Here is a 16,038-nt window from a genome sequence, read left to right as displayed (position 1 = left end):
TTTAAAAAGGAATCACAAAAAATCCTAGATCTAAATATGAAGTTTCAAAAACTTTTGTTCAAAACAAAAGCAAACAGTACGAAATAAAAAAAATGAATCTGATTTCAGGGATAGCAACCTTTTGGTATGTAGAAAGAGATGTTGAAGATGGTTGGGTTTTGAAAATGGAAGATGATTTAGGGTTGAAGATGATTTAGGATAGAAACAACTTGCCTGTCTTATGAAGGTGAAGAGAGAGAACGAAATAAGATGTATAGGAGTAGGAAAAGACTATTGATGAGTTTTTTTTGTTGATATGAAAAGATAGGGAAAATTAAATATTTGTGTTCCCAAAGAAAGATTTGTGCAGAAGCAAGCTGTGAAACGTTTGGAAGAAGCAACCATATAAAAATATAGGAAATAGAGAAATGAAGAAAATGAAAGCTGGACGCTGAGCATAGCCACGTGGCAAATTTTGGGAGCAGAGGGATAGAATGGTAATTGGAAAAATATCTATCTTTCTTATATGATAGATATGAAGCTTATAATTTATTTCTCTGCATATTATGCATATTATAGTGATCAATTAAAATAAAACAACAATAGCAACAAAGCCTTGTACTATTAGGTGTTGTCGGATAAGTGTTCTATGCTCTATGGATTAAATTGTCTTAATCGTGTTTCATTTTAAATTGTTAATTCCTATTTAATTCTTTAATTTCTATATTTTTATTATAATTTTTTAAATTTTTTTATACATGTAATTATTTGACTAATTTATTCACCTTACAACATAATTTTCATATCTTCTCTGTCTAAATCATTTATGGCTAATTTTTTAGTTATAAAACAATTTATTTGTATCTTACCAAAAAAAATTATTTGTAAAGACGAACAGTAAATTTAAACATTTAACAAATTACAAAAAAAATAAAAATTTATTTTATTTAAAAATAATTGAATATTCTGATCTCTCAATAGAAGCGTGGGACTGGGAGCTCGGAGAAATGTGTTGTTTAAAAATAGAGGCGTGGCGGGTAGAGAAGGTTAGGAAGAACACGAAATTTGCTATGAACTGTGAATATGAACATTAACAAGAGGTTGGAAGAAGGTTTGATTTCACTGTTGAGCAAAAGCACAACCACCCTCAAAACATCCAAACAAATTCACGCTCATCTCTACGTAACAGGCCTTCACACTCACCCCTTCTTCTTCGGCAAGCTCCTTCTCCAATGCGCAACCTCCATCTCCGACCATGCTCTCCAATACGCTCTCCGTCTCTTCCATCATTTCCCCAACCCCGACACTTTCATGTACAACACCCTCATCCGTTCACTCTCCCATTCTCCTACCCCTCTCACTTCCCTCCAACCCTTCATCCAATTACTTCGCCACCCCACTCTCATCCCGGATAGCTTCTCTTTCGCTTTTGTACTGAAAGCGGTTGCTAACTATGGTTTCTTGAAGAGACCTGGGATTCAGATACATTCTCAGGTTTTCCGTCATGGGTTTGATGACCATATATTTGTTGGAACAACGTTGATTAGTATGTATGCTGAATGTGGGTGTTATGAATATGCAAGAAAGGTGTTTGAGGAAATGTCTCAACCGAATGTTGTCGCGTGGAATGCTGTTGTTACTGCTTGTTTTAGGGGTGGTGAAATGGAGGGTGCTTGGGGTTTGTTTCAAAAGATGCCTATTAAGAATTTGACTTCTTGGAATGTGGTGCTTGCGGGTTATGTTAAAGGCGGCGAGCTTGGGTTTGCGAGAAGAGTTTTTTCTGAGATGCCGATGAGAGATGATGTTTCTTGGAGTACTATGATTGTTGGGTTTGCGCAAGGTGGTTCTTTTGATGATTCTTTTGGGGTTTTTAGGGAGTTGTTGCGGGAGGGAATTAGGCCGAGTGAGGTTAGTCTTACTGGGGTTTTATCTGCTTGTGCACAGGCTGGGGCATTTGAGTTTGGGAAGATTTTGCATGGGTTTATGGAGAGGGCTGGGTTTCTTTGTATTGTATCGGTTAATAATGCTCTTATTGATACTTACTCCAAGTGTGGAAATGTTGATATGGCTAAGATGGTCTTTCGAGATATGTATGTTGCAAAATGTATTGTGTCTTGGACATCTATGATAGCAGCACTTGCAATGCATGGTCGTGGAGATGAGGCTATTCGACTTTTTCATGAGATGGAAAAGTCTGGAGTTACACCGGACGGTGTCACGTTCATATCTCTCCTTTATGCTTGTAGCCATAGTGGTTTGGTTGATCAAGGGTGTGCTTTGTTTTCTAAGATGAAGGATTTGTATGGAATTGAACCTGCCATTGAGCATTATGGTTGTATGGTTGATCTGTATGGTCGAGCTGCTAGGTTGCAGAAGGCCTATGAATTTATATGTCAAATGCCAATTTCGCCTAATGCAATCATTTGGAGGACCCTCCTTGGGGCTTGTAGCATTCATGGTGACATCGAATTGGCCGAGCTTGTGAAAGCAAGGCTTGCTGAAATGGATCCAAACAACTCCAGTGACCATGTACTGCTCTCAAATGTTTATGCTGTTGCAGGGAAATGGAAGGATGTTGCTGGCATACGAAGAACAATGATTGAGAAGAGCATGAAAAAAACTCCTGGTTGGAGTATGATTGAAATTGACAAGGTCATTTATGGTTTTGTGGCAGGTGAAAAGCCAAACGAGGTTACAGAAGAGGCCCATGATAAGCTGAGAGAAATAATGTTGAAACTCAGAACAGAAGAAGGCTATGCGCCTCAGGTAAGGAGTGTTTTGCATGATATTGAAGAGGAAGAAAAAGAAGATTCAGTGTCCAAGCACAGTGAGAAGCTTGCTGCAGCTTTTGGAATAGCAAAACTCCCTAAAGGAAGGGTTTTAAGAATAGTAAAGAACCTGAGAGTTTGTGGGGACTGCCATACTGTAATGAAGCTGATTTCTAAAGTCTATCAAGTAGAGATCATTGTGAGAGATAGAAGTCGCTTTCACTCATTCAAAGATGGATTTTGTTCCTGCAGAGATTACTGGTGACAGAAGCTACGCTTAGTTGACTTAAAATTTAACAATAGAACTCTTGGTATCATTCATTCAAAGTACAAGACACCTATTGGAAGTATTAAAAAAAGTGAAAATGATGAAAAGCAACGCTATAAAAGCTAAAGAGGAACAACACAACAATTGAGGTATTCAACATGTAACTACAGGCACTGTCACAGTCACAACACAATGAATTTCCAAAACCTGTCTTTACCTAAAGAAAATCAGACTGCGCCTTCTACCAATCATTCATGAAAAGTGTTGAAAATGCCACAACCACAGTCACCTCACATCAGTAATTAAGTATTTCTTCAACAGGTGAACCATATGCTAAAGAAGAAATCAGCAGGGTGGAGAGTTAGATGAAGGCTCCATGATTGGAGAGGCAGAGCAGATGCAGATGAACCTGAAGCAAATACATCAATTGCAACATCAGCCGTAAATATCAAGTCAAACAACCTTCCAAGTAGCATCTGCATATGCTTCTGCAGGTGCTGGTATGCTTCCATCCAAATCGTGTCAAGTTTGTTCCTGGCTTCAAGTTGGCGAGTTGATTCTTATATTATGCTCAAATCTGTAAGCAGTCCCCAGTTTCTTGTTATTTGAATATTGGTCCCTATTTTTACAATTTTCATGGAGTGCAGTCCCTACTTTCAATAAATTCTGATGGCAGAAGTTAAACTATTAATTTGAATGATAGCTTATATTAATGATGATTTATTCATATGGCCTTATAGGTGCTCGAGTTTCTTGATTCTAGTTTCACTAAATGGTCCCAATATTATAGTTATTTGGGTTTTGGTTCTTATAAATTGTAACTTGTTGGTAGAGGTGTGCATTTAAATCGGTTCATTCTATCCATAACCATAAATTTGATTTCCAAATAAATAAAAAATCCAAACTATTTTTTTGTTATTATCTAACTAACCCATTCCATTTAAAGAAAAACCAATAAACATCAGATATCTTTTTATTTTTAAATTCAGTTCTTATTTCTGATTCAATTTACTCAAATGTTAAAAATCACTGTTGGAAATCCACCAAAACCTATATGAATTTCTATTAATCTTGATGAACAAGATTGTTACCACCACACGATAACATTGCAAATAAGAAAGGAAATTTAAAGAAGAAAAGAGATTAGGGTTTTTGCAGAGTAACTATATGCTCACAAACGGTGGAAAACTTTGTTAATCACTTGCAACTGCAAATTCGGTGAATACAATTCAATTGACTTTATTACAAAATAATAGGGTTACTCCCTATTTATAGATTTAGGTTACCTTTCTCCCTATGTCAAAGTCCAAAACTATAAAAACCCAAAATACCTATTTTGGAACTAAATCAAATCTAATATATTTTAAATCTAAACTAAATCTATTTAGATCTAAAACAAATTTGTGTGTAACAAACTATTCCAACACAAACAAATCTTTTTGACACTCCATTGTCTCTGTCGAGCAACCAGCTTCGACACAAGGAATTACTTTCAACACACCACCTAATTCATTGTGTCTAAGCTATCTATATTCATCATAGCTCTTAGTCTTCTGAATATTTCGACCTGCATTCCCTTCGTCATGATGTCTGCAATCTGATTCTCAGTTCTGCAATGTTCCAAATTCATCTTCCTTTTTGTTACTTGCTCTCGAAGATAGTGGAACCTCATTTCGATGTGCTTACTTCAACCATTCGCTATCGGGTTCTTCACCAGGTTGATAGCTGACATGTTGTCGATCTTCATGGTAATTGCTCCATGATCTTTACCTATAATCTCTTCGACCAAGTTCACCATCCATGTTGCTTGACATGCACAAAGAGAAGCAACTATGTATTATGCTTTGCATGATGATAATACCACTAGTGGTTCCTTTCTCAGCATCACTACACCAACTCGAATCAGTGTACCCAACTAACTTGCATTCTTTTCCTTTATCAGCTGCAGGAAATAAAATGCCATAGTTGACCGTTCCTTTTAGATACCTCAATATCCTCTTCGCCGCTGCTAGGTGTGATACCTTTGGCTTATGCATGAATCTACTTACCATACCAACACTATATGCTAAGTCAGGCCTTGTATGAAAAATGTATCTCAATGACCCAATAAGTCTTCTGTATTGGGTTGGGTCGACATCATTTTCATCTGGGTTATTCGACAGTTGCAATCTTGTTTCAGAAGGTGTCGAAGTCGAGTTGCATTATTCCATCTCAAATCTCTTAAGAATTTCACTTGCATATCTTCGTTGATGCATCATTAAGCCTCTACTACTCTTGTAGAATTCAATGCCAAGGAAATATAAAATGTCGCCTAGATCATACATTTCGAATTCTTTGTTGAGATCACCTTTGAAGTCTTCGATCTCTTTCTTGCAACTACATGTTATTAATATATCATCGACATAGAGACATAGTATAAGCAATTCACTATTGAATCTTCTTACATATACTCCATGTTCGGTTGTGAACTTCACAAATTCCTTCTCCCTTAGGAAATCGATGATCTTCTTATTCCAAGCTCTTGGAGCTTGCTTCAATCCATACAGGGTTTTGTGCAGCCTGTACACATTTCTCTCTCTTCGCTATGTTTCACAAACCCAACTGGTTGTGCAACATAGACTTCTTCATTTAATGGTCCATTTAGGAATGTACACTTCACGTTCATCTGACATATGTGCCAACTGTTTATTTCCGCTAGACCAACAACCAACCTGGTTGTTTTGATTCTAGAAACATGTGCAAAAATTTCATCAAATTCAATTCTTTCTTTCTGAAGAAATCATTTCGCCACAAGCCTTTCCTTGTGTCGAGTCACTTCTCCTTTGGAATTACATTTCACTTTGTATACCCACTTCACATCAATTGTCTTCTTGCCTTGAGGCAATTCGACAAGTGACCAAGTATTGTTATCTTCGATGGACTTCGCTTCCTCATTCATATCTTTCACCCACTTCAAATCCTTCAATGCCTCAGTTGCATTAACGAGTTCGAAATCTGCGTAGAAAGCGTAATGTACCAACTCACTTTCATCATTGACTACATCATCTGATGTAATCACACATTCTTGCAATCTTGCAGGCATGTGTCTAGTTCTCTGAGGTCTGCTTGTATCTGGTTGATCTCTAACCTCCTCTTGTCGAACTTCTCTTTCGACTTGAGTTTCTAGTTCTTCGAGTAAGATTCCCACTAAATCTTTCTTGACATTTTCCGTCTAATCACATTCTTTAAGTTCATCTATGACCACGTCTCTGCTGATCACAACTTTCTTATTCACTAGGTTGAACAACTTGTAACCTCCAGTCGAATGATATCCTATTAGGATCATCTGACTCGACTTGTCATCAAGTTTTCTTCTCAACTGATCTTGCATGTGTCTATGTGCTATAGATCCAAATACCTTCAGAGACTCAAGCCAGGCTTCACACCAAACCAATATTCTTCTGTAGTAATTTCTTCTAGCTTTATCGTCGGACATCTGTTCAGAATATATGTTGCGGTCGACACAGCTTCACCCCAAAACTCTTTAGGTAAATTATTGCCTTTCAACATGCTTCTCACCATATACATGATGGTTCAATTCTTTCTTTCTGTACTTCCATTCTGCCGTGGAGTGTAGGGTGGCACCACCTCATGCACAATCCCTTCTTTCTCACATAACATGTCGAAGTCTTTTGACACATATTCTACACCACCATCAGTTCTCAAAACTTTAAGCTTTCGACCACTTTGTCTTTCGACCATCGATTTAAACTTGACAAATACCTCGATCACTTCACTTTTCTTGATCAGATAAGTCCATAGTTTTTTTACTGAAATCATCTATAAATTTAATAAAGTATTTGTTGCCTCCATTCAAATCAACCTGAATAGGACCACATACATCAGAGTATGTGAGCTTGAAGATGAAGATGATTGTTGTGTTCTAGAACTTTGCGTGAAAGAATGTTATGCGTTATATGTTGTAACCTTTCTCTAGGGTAGAACAAATCCTTTTATAGGTGTTGAGAATGTGACCGTTGAACAGTTCTGCATTTAATGTTTTGCGTGTACAGTACATACTGTATTTAATGTTACATGCTTTTGTCAACTACCTCGAGCCTTGCTTCAACTGATTTTTTTACTATGTCTTTTGTAGCCATGCTTCTAACGTTCCTTTTGTCAGACAGGAAAACTAGCTTATTTAGCTTTTCATCATTTGCTTTCTTTTGGAATCAGACTTTGTGATTTGCTTTGTTCATCAGAGTTTCCAGCGTTTGGTGCAAGTTAGAACTTCAGCGCTTAAGACTATGGAAGTTCCTTTGAGCGTGATACTTTTAGAGCTTCAAAGCTTGCTTCTAAAAGCCACGTTCTGACAACTTCAAGACCATGTTCTGATGTCTTCAAGACCATGTTCTGAAGTAGCCATCCAGAACATCTGGGTCAGAGCATCTGAAGGATAAGATATTACATACTCTTTTACACTTTTTCTGAAATGGAAAACATAATTTATTAGAGTACTATTGTCTTATATAAAATTCATTTTTAATGTTATTATCAAAACTTGAAAATATGAATGTTCTAACAATCATCACTCTAAATTTCCAACATTCCCAAAACCATTACAAATCGAATAACTGGAATGACCGTTAATTTTTTTATCACAACATTAAATGTACTACGATAAATACTATTCTTTTAGTTTTAAAAATAAACATAACATCTAAATAACTAGCCGTACATCCGTGCGATGCACGGATACATTCTATTTAAATATTAATTTGAATTATATTGTTATGAATAGTTTTGGTATTGGTTGCATTTTTAATTTAAAATATAAGTGTTAGTTTTTTTTGTTGATGTTTTATAGCGTTATGAAACATATGAGGTAGTGATTTCTAATTTAAAATACATAACCAGAAAAAAAAAAAAAAGAGAAATTCACCACTACATGAGGTGATCTCTAATTTAAAATACATAACAAAAAGAAACATATAAAGAGAAAATAAAAAACATAGATTTAAAGAGGGAGGTATTTCTTCTAATTCATCGTCTAGTACATTTTAAGGGAAATTTTATAACTTATATTTTAGGGGAAATTTTATAACTTATAGAATTTTGGTGGGAAATTTTAGGGGAAGAAGTTGTAGGATTATAATTTAGTATGATGATATGATATGATGATTTTATAGCTAAAATCGAAGATAATTTTGTAATTTCACATTTCTAATTTTATTAATTTATTCATTTATTATTATTTATTTTATTAGCTAACCCTTTTCTTTTTTATTAATTTTATTCTCTAATTATTAATTAATTAATTATTAATAATGAATAATATTACTCAAAACATCCCACCAACTCATATCATCATAATTTAAATTATTAATTAATTAATTTTATAATGATAATTAATTTATTTCTACTAATAATAAATAACATTACTCAAAACTTTCACTAACTCACATCATTATAATTATTTAGAGACATATAGATTTTCTACTAACTCACATCGTCATACTTTAAATTATTATTAATTAATTAATTAATAAAAGCACCTATAACCCCTACTAATCTAATTACTTCACAATTAAATTAAAAAATTAAATAAAAACAAATTTTAGAAAATGTAACCATCTAGGACACATATTATAAACCTTAAAAAAAGTACTCACTTATCATTTCTCTAACTCTACTTAAAAAAACAATCAAATTTGATAGTTACTTTAAATAATATTAACAAAGTAATATATCAATCGCTCTAATTCAATTAACTATCCCCCATAACTTTTCCATCATTCTTATTAATCGATCTATTATTAATTAAATAATAACTAAATTAAAATATTTAACATGTTTATTTCTTAACTCTCTCTCAACTTCGGAAAATGGTCTCATTCCAAAAGTTGTATCATGTCGTAAATTCACATGTCCTTCTAGGTTTGAAACTTTTTCTTTTTGACTTTTGCAAGCCAAGAAAGATAAGCCTCAGGGTCTTTAAATAAAGGGCAAAAGCGAAACACCCTAAGAGTGTTGCTCATATAGTCTAAGTTAATAAGATTTTTTAGTTTGACAACAGTGTTGTCCTCAATCCCTATGACACTAGTAGAAGATTTCTTAGATTCATCTATTGCTGAAGCCACAGGGACGGATCTAGACGTTACATATTGGTGTGGCTAAAAATAAAAGAAAGTATAAACTAAATTTAGAATGATAGAAGTTGTAGCATGTCGCCTAGATTTCTTCCATTGAACATCTGGTAGTCTAGATCATCTAATTTCAATATGGCATGCAATAGTCTGGATCATCTAATTTCGATATGGCATGCAATAGTCTGGATCATTTGAAAAATGCAGAATAAAGTAATTTTTTGTTAGAGAACAAAGATGGTTAATCACTAGATGAATATGATTATAGTATAACTTCAAAGTAGGTTCATTCTCATGCTTCAAATAACTATTTTTTTAAAAAAAACTTATAAACATAACACTAATTACTTTTGTAAGAATTAATTCACTTTTAAATATTTTATTAAAGAAATAATATTTAAAATTTTAAAAATTTATTTAATAAAATAACAATAGCATACATAATATTTGTTTAATAAATAAAATATTTCCTCCGTCCAAAAATAAGTTTATATTTGACACTTTCAGATAGAATAAGAAAATGTGATAAATGAAAGAGAGAGAATAACAATTTTACTAAAATGTTCTAATTGATGATTGATGTATTTAAATTATTATTAATTTATTATTGCAATGTGAGAGAAATAATAAATTAAGAGTATCAATTAAGGAATGTAATCAGAAGAATTAAAATTATATTGGAAACTAAAAGCAACACTTATTTTATGGAAAAAAAATTTAACAACTGTAACATTTATTTTAGAAAGATGGAGTATTATTTAATCATTTATAATTACACGATCCATTAGCACACATCACATTATTAAGAAAATATAAATAATCACAGGCACTACTTGTTATTATATAAAAGAAATTTTTTTGAAAAAATTAAATGTTAAAATTTATAGTATTTAATATTTCTTCCAAAAACTCATAGCATTTTAACATAAGAATTCACAATAACAAAAACAAAAATAGATAATGTCATAAAATAAAATTAAGCTAGGCAACTAAAAAGAAACTAGTGTATCTACTTGAAGAAACTTTTCCTATTTTTAGTTGAATCTGTTAGCCACACTAGTGTTGATTGTTGTCATAACAATGCCATTCTTTTCTTAACACATCAATGAATATAATAATAATTCACATGATCCAAGAAAACATATATGTATATAATAAAGAAAAATTAGAAAAAAACTGGTGTGGCTATAGCCACACTCAGCCTTAACATAGGTCCGCCTATGTGAAGCCACATAATATTTTTTTTTTTGGATTTCTAACCTAGCACTGACGTCATCATCAGCAATTTTTAGTTTCCTTAAACTAACTATTGGCTTAGCATGTACGATGATAAGCAAGGAAACATTCCTTTAGCTTTTCAGCATTTTCCTTAGGATCAAGCAGAAGACCCATGAGTGCATGGACTTTACCAGAAATAGAGAAAGGAATCAATACTCGAGACTTATAAATTTTTAGTTTTTCTTCTTGCAAAGGAGGTCCAAGAACATATTCTTGATTCTTCACAAGCAATGGTTTTGAAATTTGAGTAGCAAGTGGTAACATATCCTTAGAACTCTTGTTTTCCTTACTGTTCTTTGATTTTGAAGGAGTCATTGTTGAACTGATTGAAATGTTTGAAAAAGGAAAATGGTTTTAGTGTTTACTAAGGAAGATAATAGTTAAAACGCTGAGATTTTTGAGCAAGAAATGGTGAAAGATGTCGCGCCGACAAAAAACACAAAGTCGCCACCACATTTTCTTCGTTCCAAGGAATATGGAAAATAATGATAAACCTTAAAGGAGAATATAATTGTCATCGCAACTGAGTAAGTTAAGTGAGAGGAAGGTGTTAGGCACTCCTCACCTCTCTTGTACTCAAGGGGAACTTTCTCTAGTTCTAGGATAAGTGTATTATTCTAAGGTTTACTTAATTATTTATTTCATTTATTTACAAAGGAAAATATTTACACGAGAAGGGCATAAAGGGAAAAGTTAGTCTTTTTGTTAGTGAGATGCAAAGTTGTTGTTAGCATGTGATGTTGGAGATGTTTAGTAACATGGAGGTGATTTGAATTTGATTATGGAAAATTACACTTAAAGAGAAGTGGTAAAGAAAAATACAAGAGTTAGAAAATGCAAGAGAAACTACTACATGTAACTAGTCAGAGACCCGTGCTGTCGCACGGGTGTCTTATTATGTAATATTTTTGAATGATACTAAAAATTGAGAAGTAAAAAAGTTTGACCAAATTGTATATATAAAATGAAAATTAACCATTAGAAATTTTTTTTATTAATAAGATTTTCATAGTCAATTTCAAAATGCTTTGCAATTCCAACAACATATATTTTGAGGATGAGTAATTTAATTATGATATTGTGTAAATAACTAAAATAATATGTAGTAATTTAGAATCTTAAAAAAATAATCATGAAATAAAAAAAAAAAATAACAACAAAATATTTGTTAATGTGATAACACATGAATGAGTCTTAATGTAATAACACTTAGATAGTATCAAATACAAATGTAAAATTTTAGATATAAATGCAAAATTTGAATGATTTACTTATTTTAAAATGAATAGTAATCATATAGATTTAATTATATTAAATAATCATACACAAAGAAAAAATATAATTATGAGATGGAGAAAAAAATTAATATTTAAAAATAAAGATTTTGTCTCTTGTATTAAAATAATGATGAATTAAACTAAAATAAATATTGTCTTGTTAGTGACCCGTGAGATAAATACATTTTTCATGTTATTAAAATTAAAAAAATACATTATACAAATAAATCTAAAATGAATTACTTAATTATTAAATGATTATACAAAGAAAACAATGGATCCATGAGACAAAAAAGAGAATAAAAAGAATTTTAACATTTGAATAAATAAATAAAATATATATTATGTTGATAGTGACCCGTAAACTACAACATAATATCATGTAAATTTATTTAATATTGTATCAAATATATTTAAAAACATGTAAATTTATAATGAATGATTCAATTATAAATGAATAATAATCATAAATATGCAACTATATTATATTTTCAATTGAACTTGTACTTTATAAAGAAAAAGAGAATGAGGTAGTGCATTATGTTTTTAAAAATTTAAAAAAACATTATACAAATAAATTTAAAATGAATTACTTAATTATTAAATAACTAAGCAAAAAAAAAATGGATCTATGAGACGGAAAGAGAATAAAAATAATTTTAACATTTGAAAAAATAAATAAATATGTATTATGTTGATAGTGACCCGTAAACTACAGCCTAATATCATGTAAATTTATTTTATATTGTATAAAATATATTTAAAAAAAACATGTAAATTTAAAATGAATGATTTAATTATAAAATGAATAATAATCATAAATATGCAACTATATTATATTTTCAATTGAAATTGTACTTTATAAGGAGAGAGAAAATGAGATAGTGTATTATGTTGTAAAAAGTTGGTGGACTAATGACAGTGGAACACTTGGTGCAAAAGATAAAAAGGTGAAGATTATTTTGTTAGCTACCAAAATATCCATTTTGTAGTGTAAATTATTTTTGAGAAAATGACAATTTAGGGAGTTTGGTCAATCTCTTAATATATGTTAGATAGTAGAAGGAAAAAAATGTGAAAATTGGATGGTTTAGAAAATATTATTAGCTTTGGTTAAAAACAGTTTTTTTTAACAATACAAGAAACTGGATAGTTAGTGTAAGATGAGTGAAAAATTGTTAGTATGAAAAGTATCTACTAAAGTTTTTGTATGTTGGGTGAATTGTTGACGGAAATTATGTACAATGTGAATTAAGAGAGAAGAAATTGTTAGTTCCTAAAATTGTGAGAAATATATCTTATTTATATAAAAAAAGAGTTAAGATTATTTTGGTCCCTCACAAATACTCTCTCCGTCTCATAATAAGTGTTTTATTTAAACTTTTCATAGTTTTTAAGAAAATGATTAGATGTATTGATTTTAATGATAAATTTAATATCATTTACTAAAGTATCCTTATTTATTATAGGTAGTGGAGTAGTTGGAAAATGTTAAAGTTAATATATAGGGGTATAGTAGTGAAAAAAATAAATAAATGTTGCATTGGTATTATAAAGAGACATTTATTTTGAGACATAAAAAAAGTGTAAATGAGACACTTATTATGAGACTAAGGGAGTATTACATCAGTCAAATTAGTCCTTCACAAAAAAATAGATTCTACTTAATCTCTTATAAAATTCAACCGTTTAAAAAATTATGAATTAATAATATCAAAAACACTAAAATTGTTTCTCATAAGGAATCAAACTCATAATCTTTAAAAGACATCTATGTGTCGTTACTAAAGGCGTGAAAAGCACTCGAAAGGGGAGTTTGAATACGATTTTTAACAAACAAAATTTTAAAAACAACTCCCCTCTTTAAAACACAAACTCTTTAATCTTGATAATAACTATAGATTGCAAGAAGGAAAGAACAAGGTATGTTTATATTAGTTCACTTGAGAAACTCCCAAGCTAACCTAGTCCACTCACCAAGGTGATTTCGCCTCTCATAATCGAGGTCTTAATCCACTATAACCAAACTGATTACAATTGCACGGGAAATTGCCGGTGACTAACAATACACAAGCAACCACAAGTGACTAACTACAATGCACAAGCTACCCGCAAGTGACTAACCCTGCACAAGCTACCCGTAAGTGACTAATCCTGCATAAGCTACCCGCTGTCATACCCCAAAATTTGCCCATCCAAATTCATACAAAAGTTCAAGGCTCAAGGGTTAATCTAAGGCATACTCTCCTAATCAAAGGGGTCCTCAAGATTAGGGTTTTGGATTTTCTAAGGAGAAAGGATGTATCAAGGGCTCCAATGGATTTAATATGGTTTATTAGGGTTCAAGGTATCTCCATGTCAAAATTCAAGCTTCAATTCCAAGTATTGCTCATTCAAATGCTCAGATGATCCACAGTCGACTAGTTAGACCTAAAAGTCAACTATGGTCAAAGTATAGTCAAAACTCTTGATTTTTGGTTAACATCAATATTATGAAGTATCATTCATCATTTGATCAAAGGTTTATCATGATTCATCAAGGAAAAGCTTCAAAATCATCAAAACCCTAAGTTTCTAAATTAGGGTTTTTAAGGAGAAAGTCAACCCAACTTTGACTGGCCATAACTTTCACATAGAGTATAAAAAATTTCCCAACCAAAGCCTATTCTAAAGTAAATTGGATTCTCTACAACTTTTTCTCTCACATGCCAAGACTATAAATGCTTTATTCAAGAGATATGGTCCAATACATTACAGGTCCTCCAAAGAGGTCATAAAAGGTCATCTTTTTCAAAAGCCCATAACATGAGCATGAAAACCTCAATGCAGATGAAACCAAAAGGAGTGTTTAGAGGACTCTTTAAGCTTTCCAAAAAGTACTAGATCATCTCCATATGATTAAAATTGAAGGAGTTTTGGCTTGCACAAGTTGGGGAAAGTTGAGAAAAGATATGAAACCCTAACTGCACAATTTTGTGTTTTTGGGCTGATGGACCTAGGATTCTTATTTAAAACACATCCATGACATATATAAGGGCCTATATATCCACCCCCACCCTTTCATGATTTTATTTTTTTTATATGGATTTTTATTCATTTAAATACTAAATAAATTAAGAAAAATATCAAAATAAATGGATTAAATTGCATGGATCTTGTTTTAATCACATGAAGGCCCAAATAATACCATAAGATGGTCCAAATTTCGTTCACATGTGAGGGGGAGGGTTTAGCCAAAGAAAAAAGGAAAATCTCATGCATATTCATGCAAAAAATTCCTTCTACAAAAACCTAAGGATCCAAGCCCATAATCTAACCCTAATTTAATCCTTATAAAAGCAGCAACATACTCAGCACAAGGGGCTGGGCGAAAAGAGGAGAGCAAGCTAGGGTTCCAAGTATACAAAATTACAAAAGAGTTAGGGCACGAAGAAACTCTTTTCACAGTCACTTTCAGTCCATTCCATTGATCTTATTCCACTCCTGAAGACACTTGGAGCAATTCTCGATCATTCTTGAAGCCTGCAACGCACGAGAACGTCCTCCTTCAAATTGCACCGGTTGTGGTATATTCTTCAATTCCAATTTTTTTATTTAGGCTCTTTAAATGAATTTGATTCTTCTTTCCGTATTCAGGTTGATGTTTAGGACTATTTAAAACGATCGTTCTTGAGTTTTGGTACAGGATTCGCAAACCACCATTGTTAAGCAAGTTTGAGTTCTTGCATCGGGTCCATGGTTTCAATGGTTTTAGCCCAAACGAATGCAATATTCATGATCAGGGAGCAATTTTAAGGAGGTCTGGGCTATTAGTTTCCTCTGTTTGATCGTTTTTTTGTAGGTTCCAATATTTCAGAAGTAGCAAAGGAAAAACCGCAGGTAATTTCGTAGGAGATTTCACAAGAAATTCCGCAGGTTACTGCGAAGATGACAATGAATAGTGCCCTGGGAGCTGGTCCATACGTGCAGGGTTTTGTTGGATAGTCAATCATTGGAGACCTTCTCTCCTCACGCAATTGGAGTGCAGCACGTCCATCTAGGGCCCACGCTTATTTGCTTTGACTTTTCCTATTTGCATCATTGTTTTATATTTATTTATTCAAAGTGTTTTGTTAACAACTAAACATTGCAGCCTGAATGGAAAACGTGAAAGACTCTACCCCTTGAGTCTTGGGTTCGAGTCCTTGTGGTGTTATCAATTTTTCTCTTTTTTCAAACATCCTTGTTTAAGCTCCCAAATCCAGCGTTGCATCCCTATGCATGGATACCATACGCCTTCAAGTCCACAACCATCAGATCTCGTCCAAATTAAATCCAACATTCCAGAAAGTGCAAGACCACCA

General features: G+C 32.5%; 1 protein-coding gene across 1 annotated transcript; it reads left to right on the top strand.

Moving 5' to 3' along the window:
- Positions 1-819: 819 nt before the first annotated feature.
- Positions 820-3,932, top strand: LOC131635225 (pentatricopeptide repeat-containing protein At1g74630). Its single transcript, XM_058905833.1, has 2 exons — positions 820-3,164; positions 3,337-3,932. The coding sequence occupies exon 1, from the start codon at positions 1,063-1,065 to the stop codon at positions 3,010-3,012; it is 1,950 nt and encodes a 649-aa protein (XP_058761816.1). The 5' UTR covers positions 820-1,062; the 3' UTR covers positions 3,013-3,164; positions 3,337-3,932.
- The last annotated feature ends 12,106 nt before the right edge of the window (positions 3,933-16,038 follow it).

Source organism: Vicia villosa, linkage group LG1, assembly GCF_029867415.1.
Source record: "Vicia villosa cultivar HV-30 ecotype Madison, WI linkage group LG1, Vvil1.0, whole genome shotgun sequence".
NCBI lineage: Eukaryota > Viridiplantae > Streptophyta > Magnoliopsida > Fabales > Fabaceae > Vicia > Vicia villosa.
The sequence above is the reverse complement of the archived record's forward strand: the minus strand, read 5'-3'. Positions and strand labels throughout refer to the sequence as shown.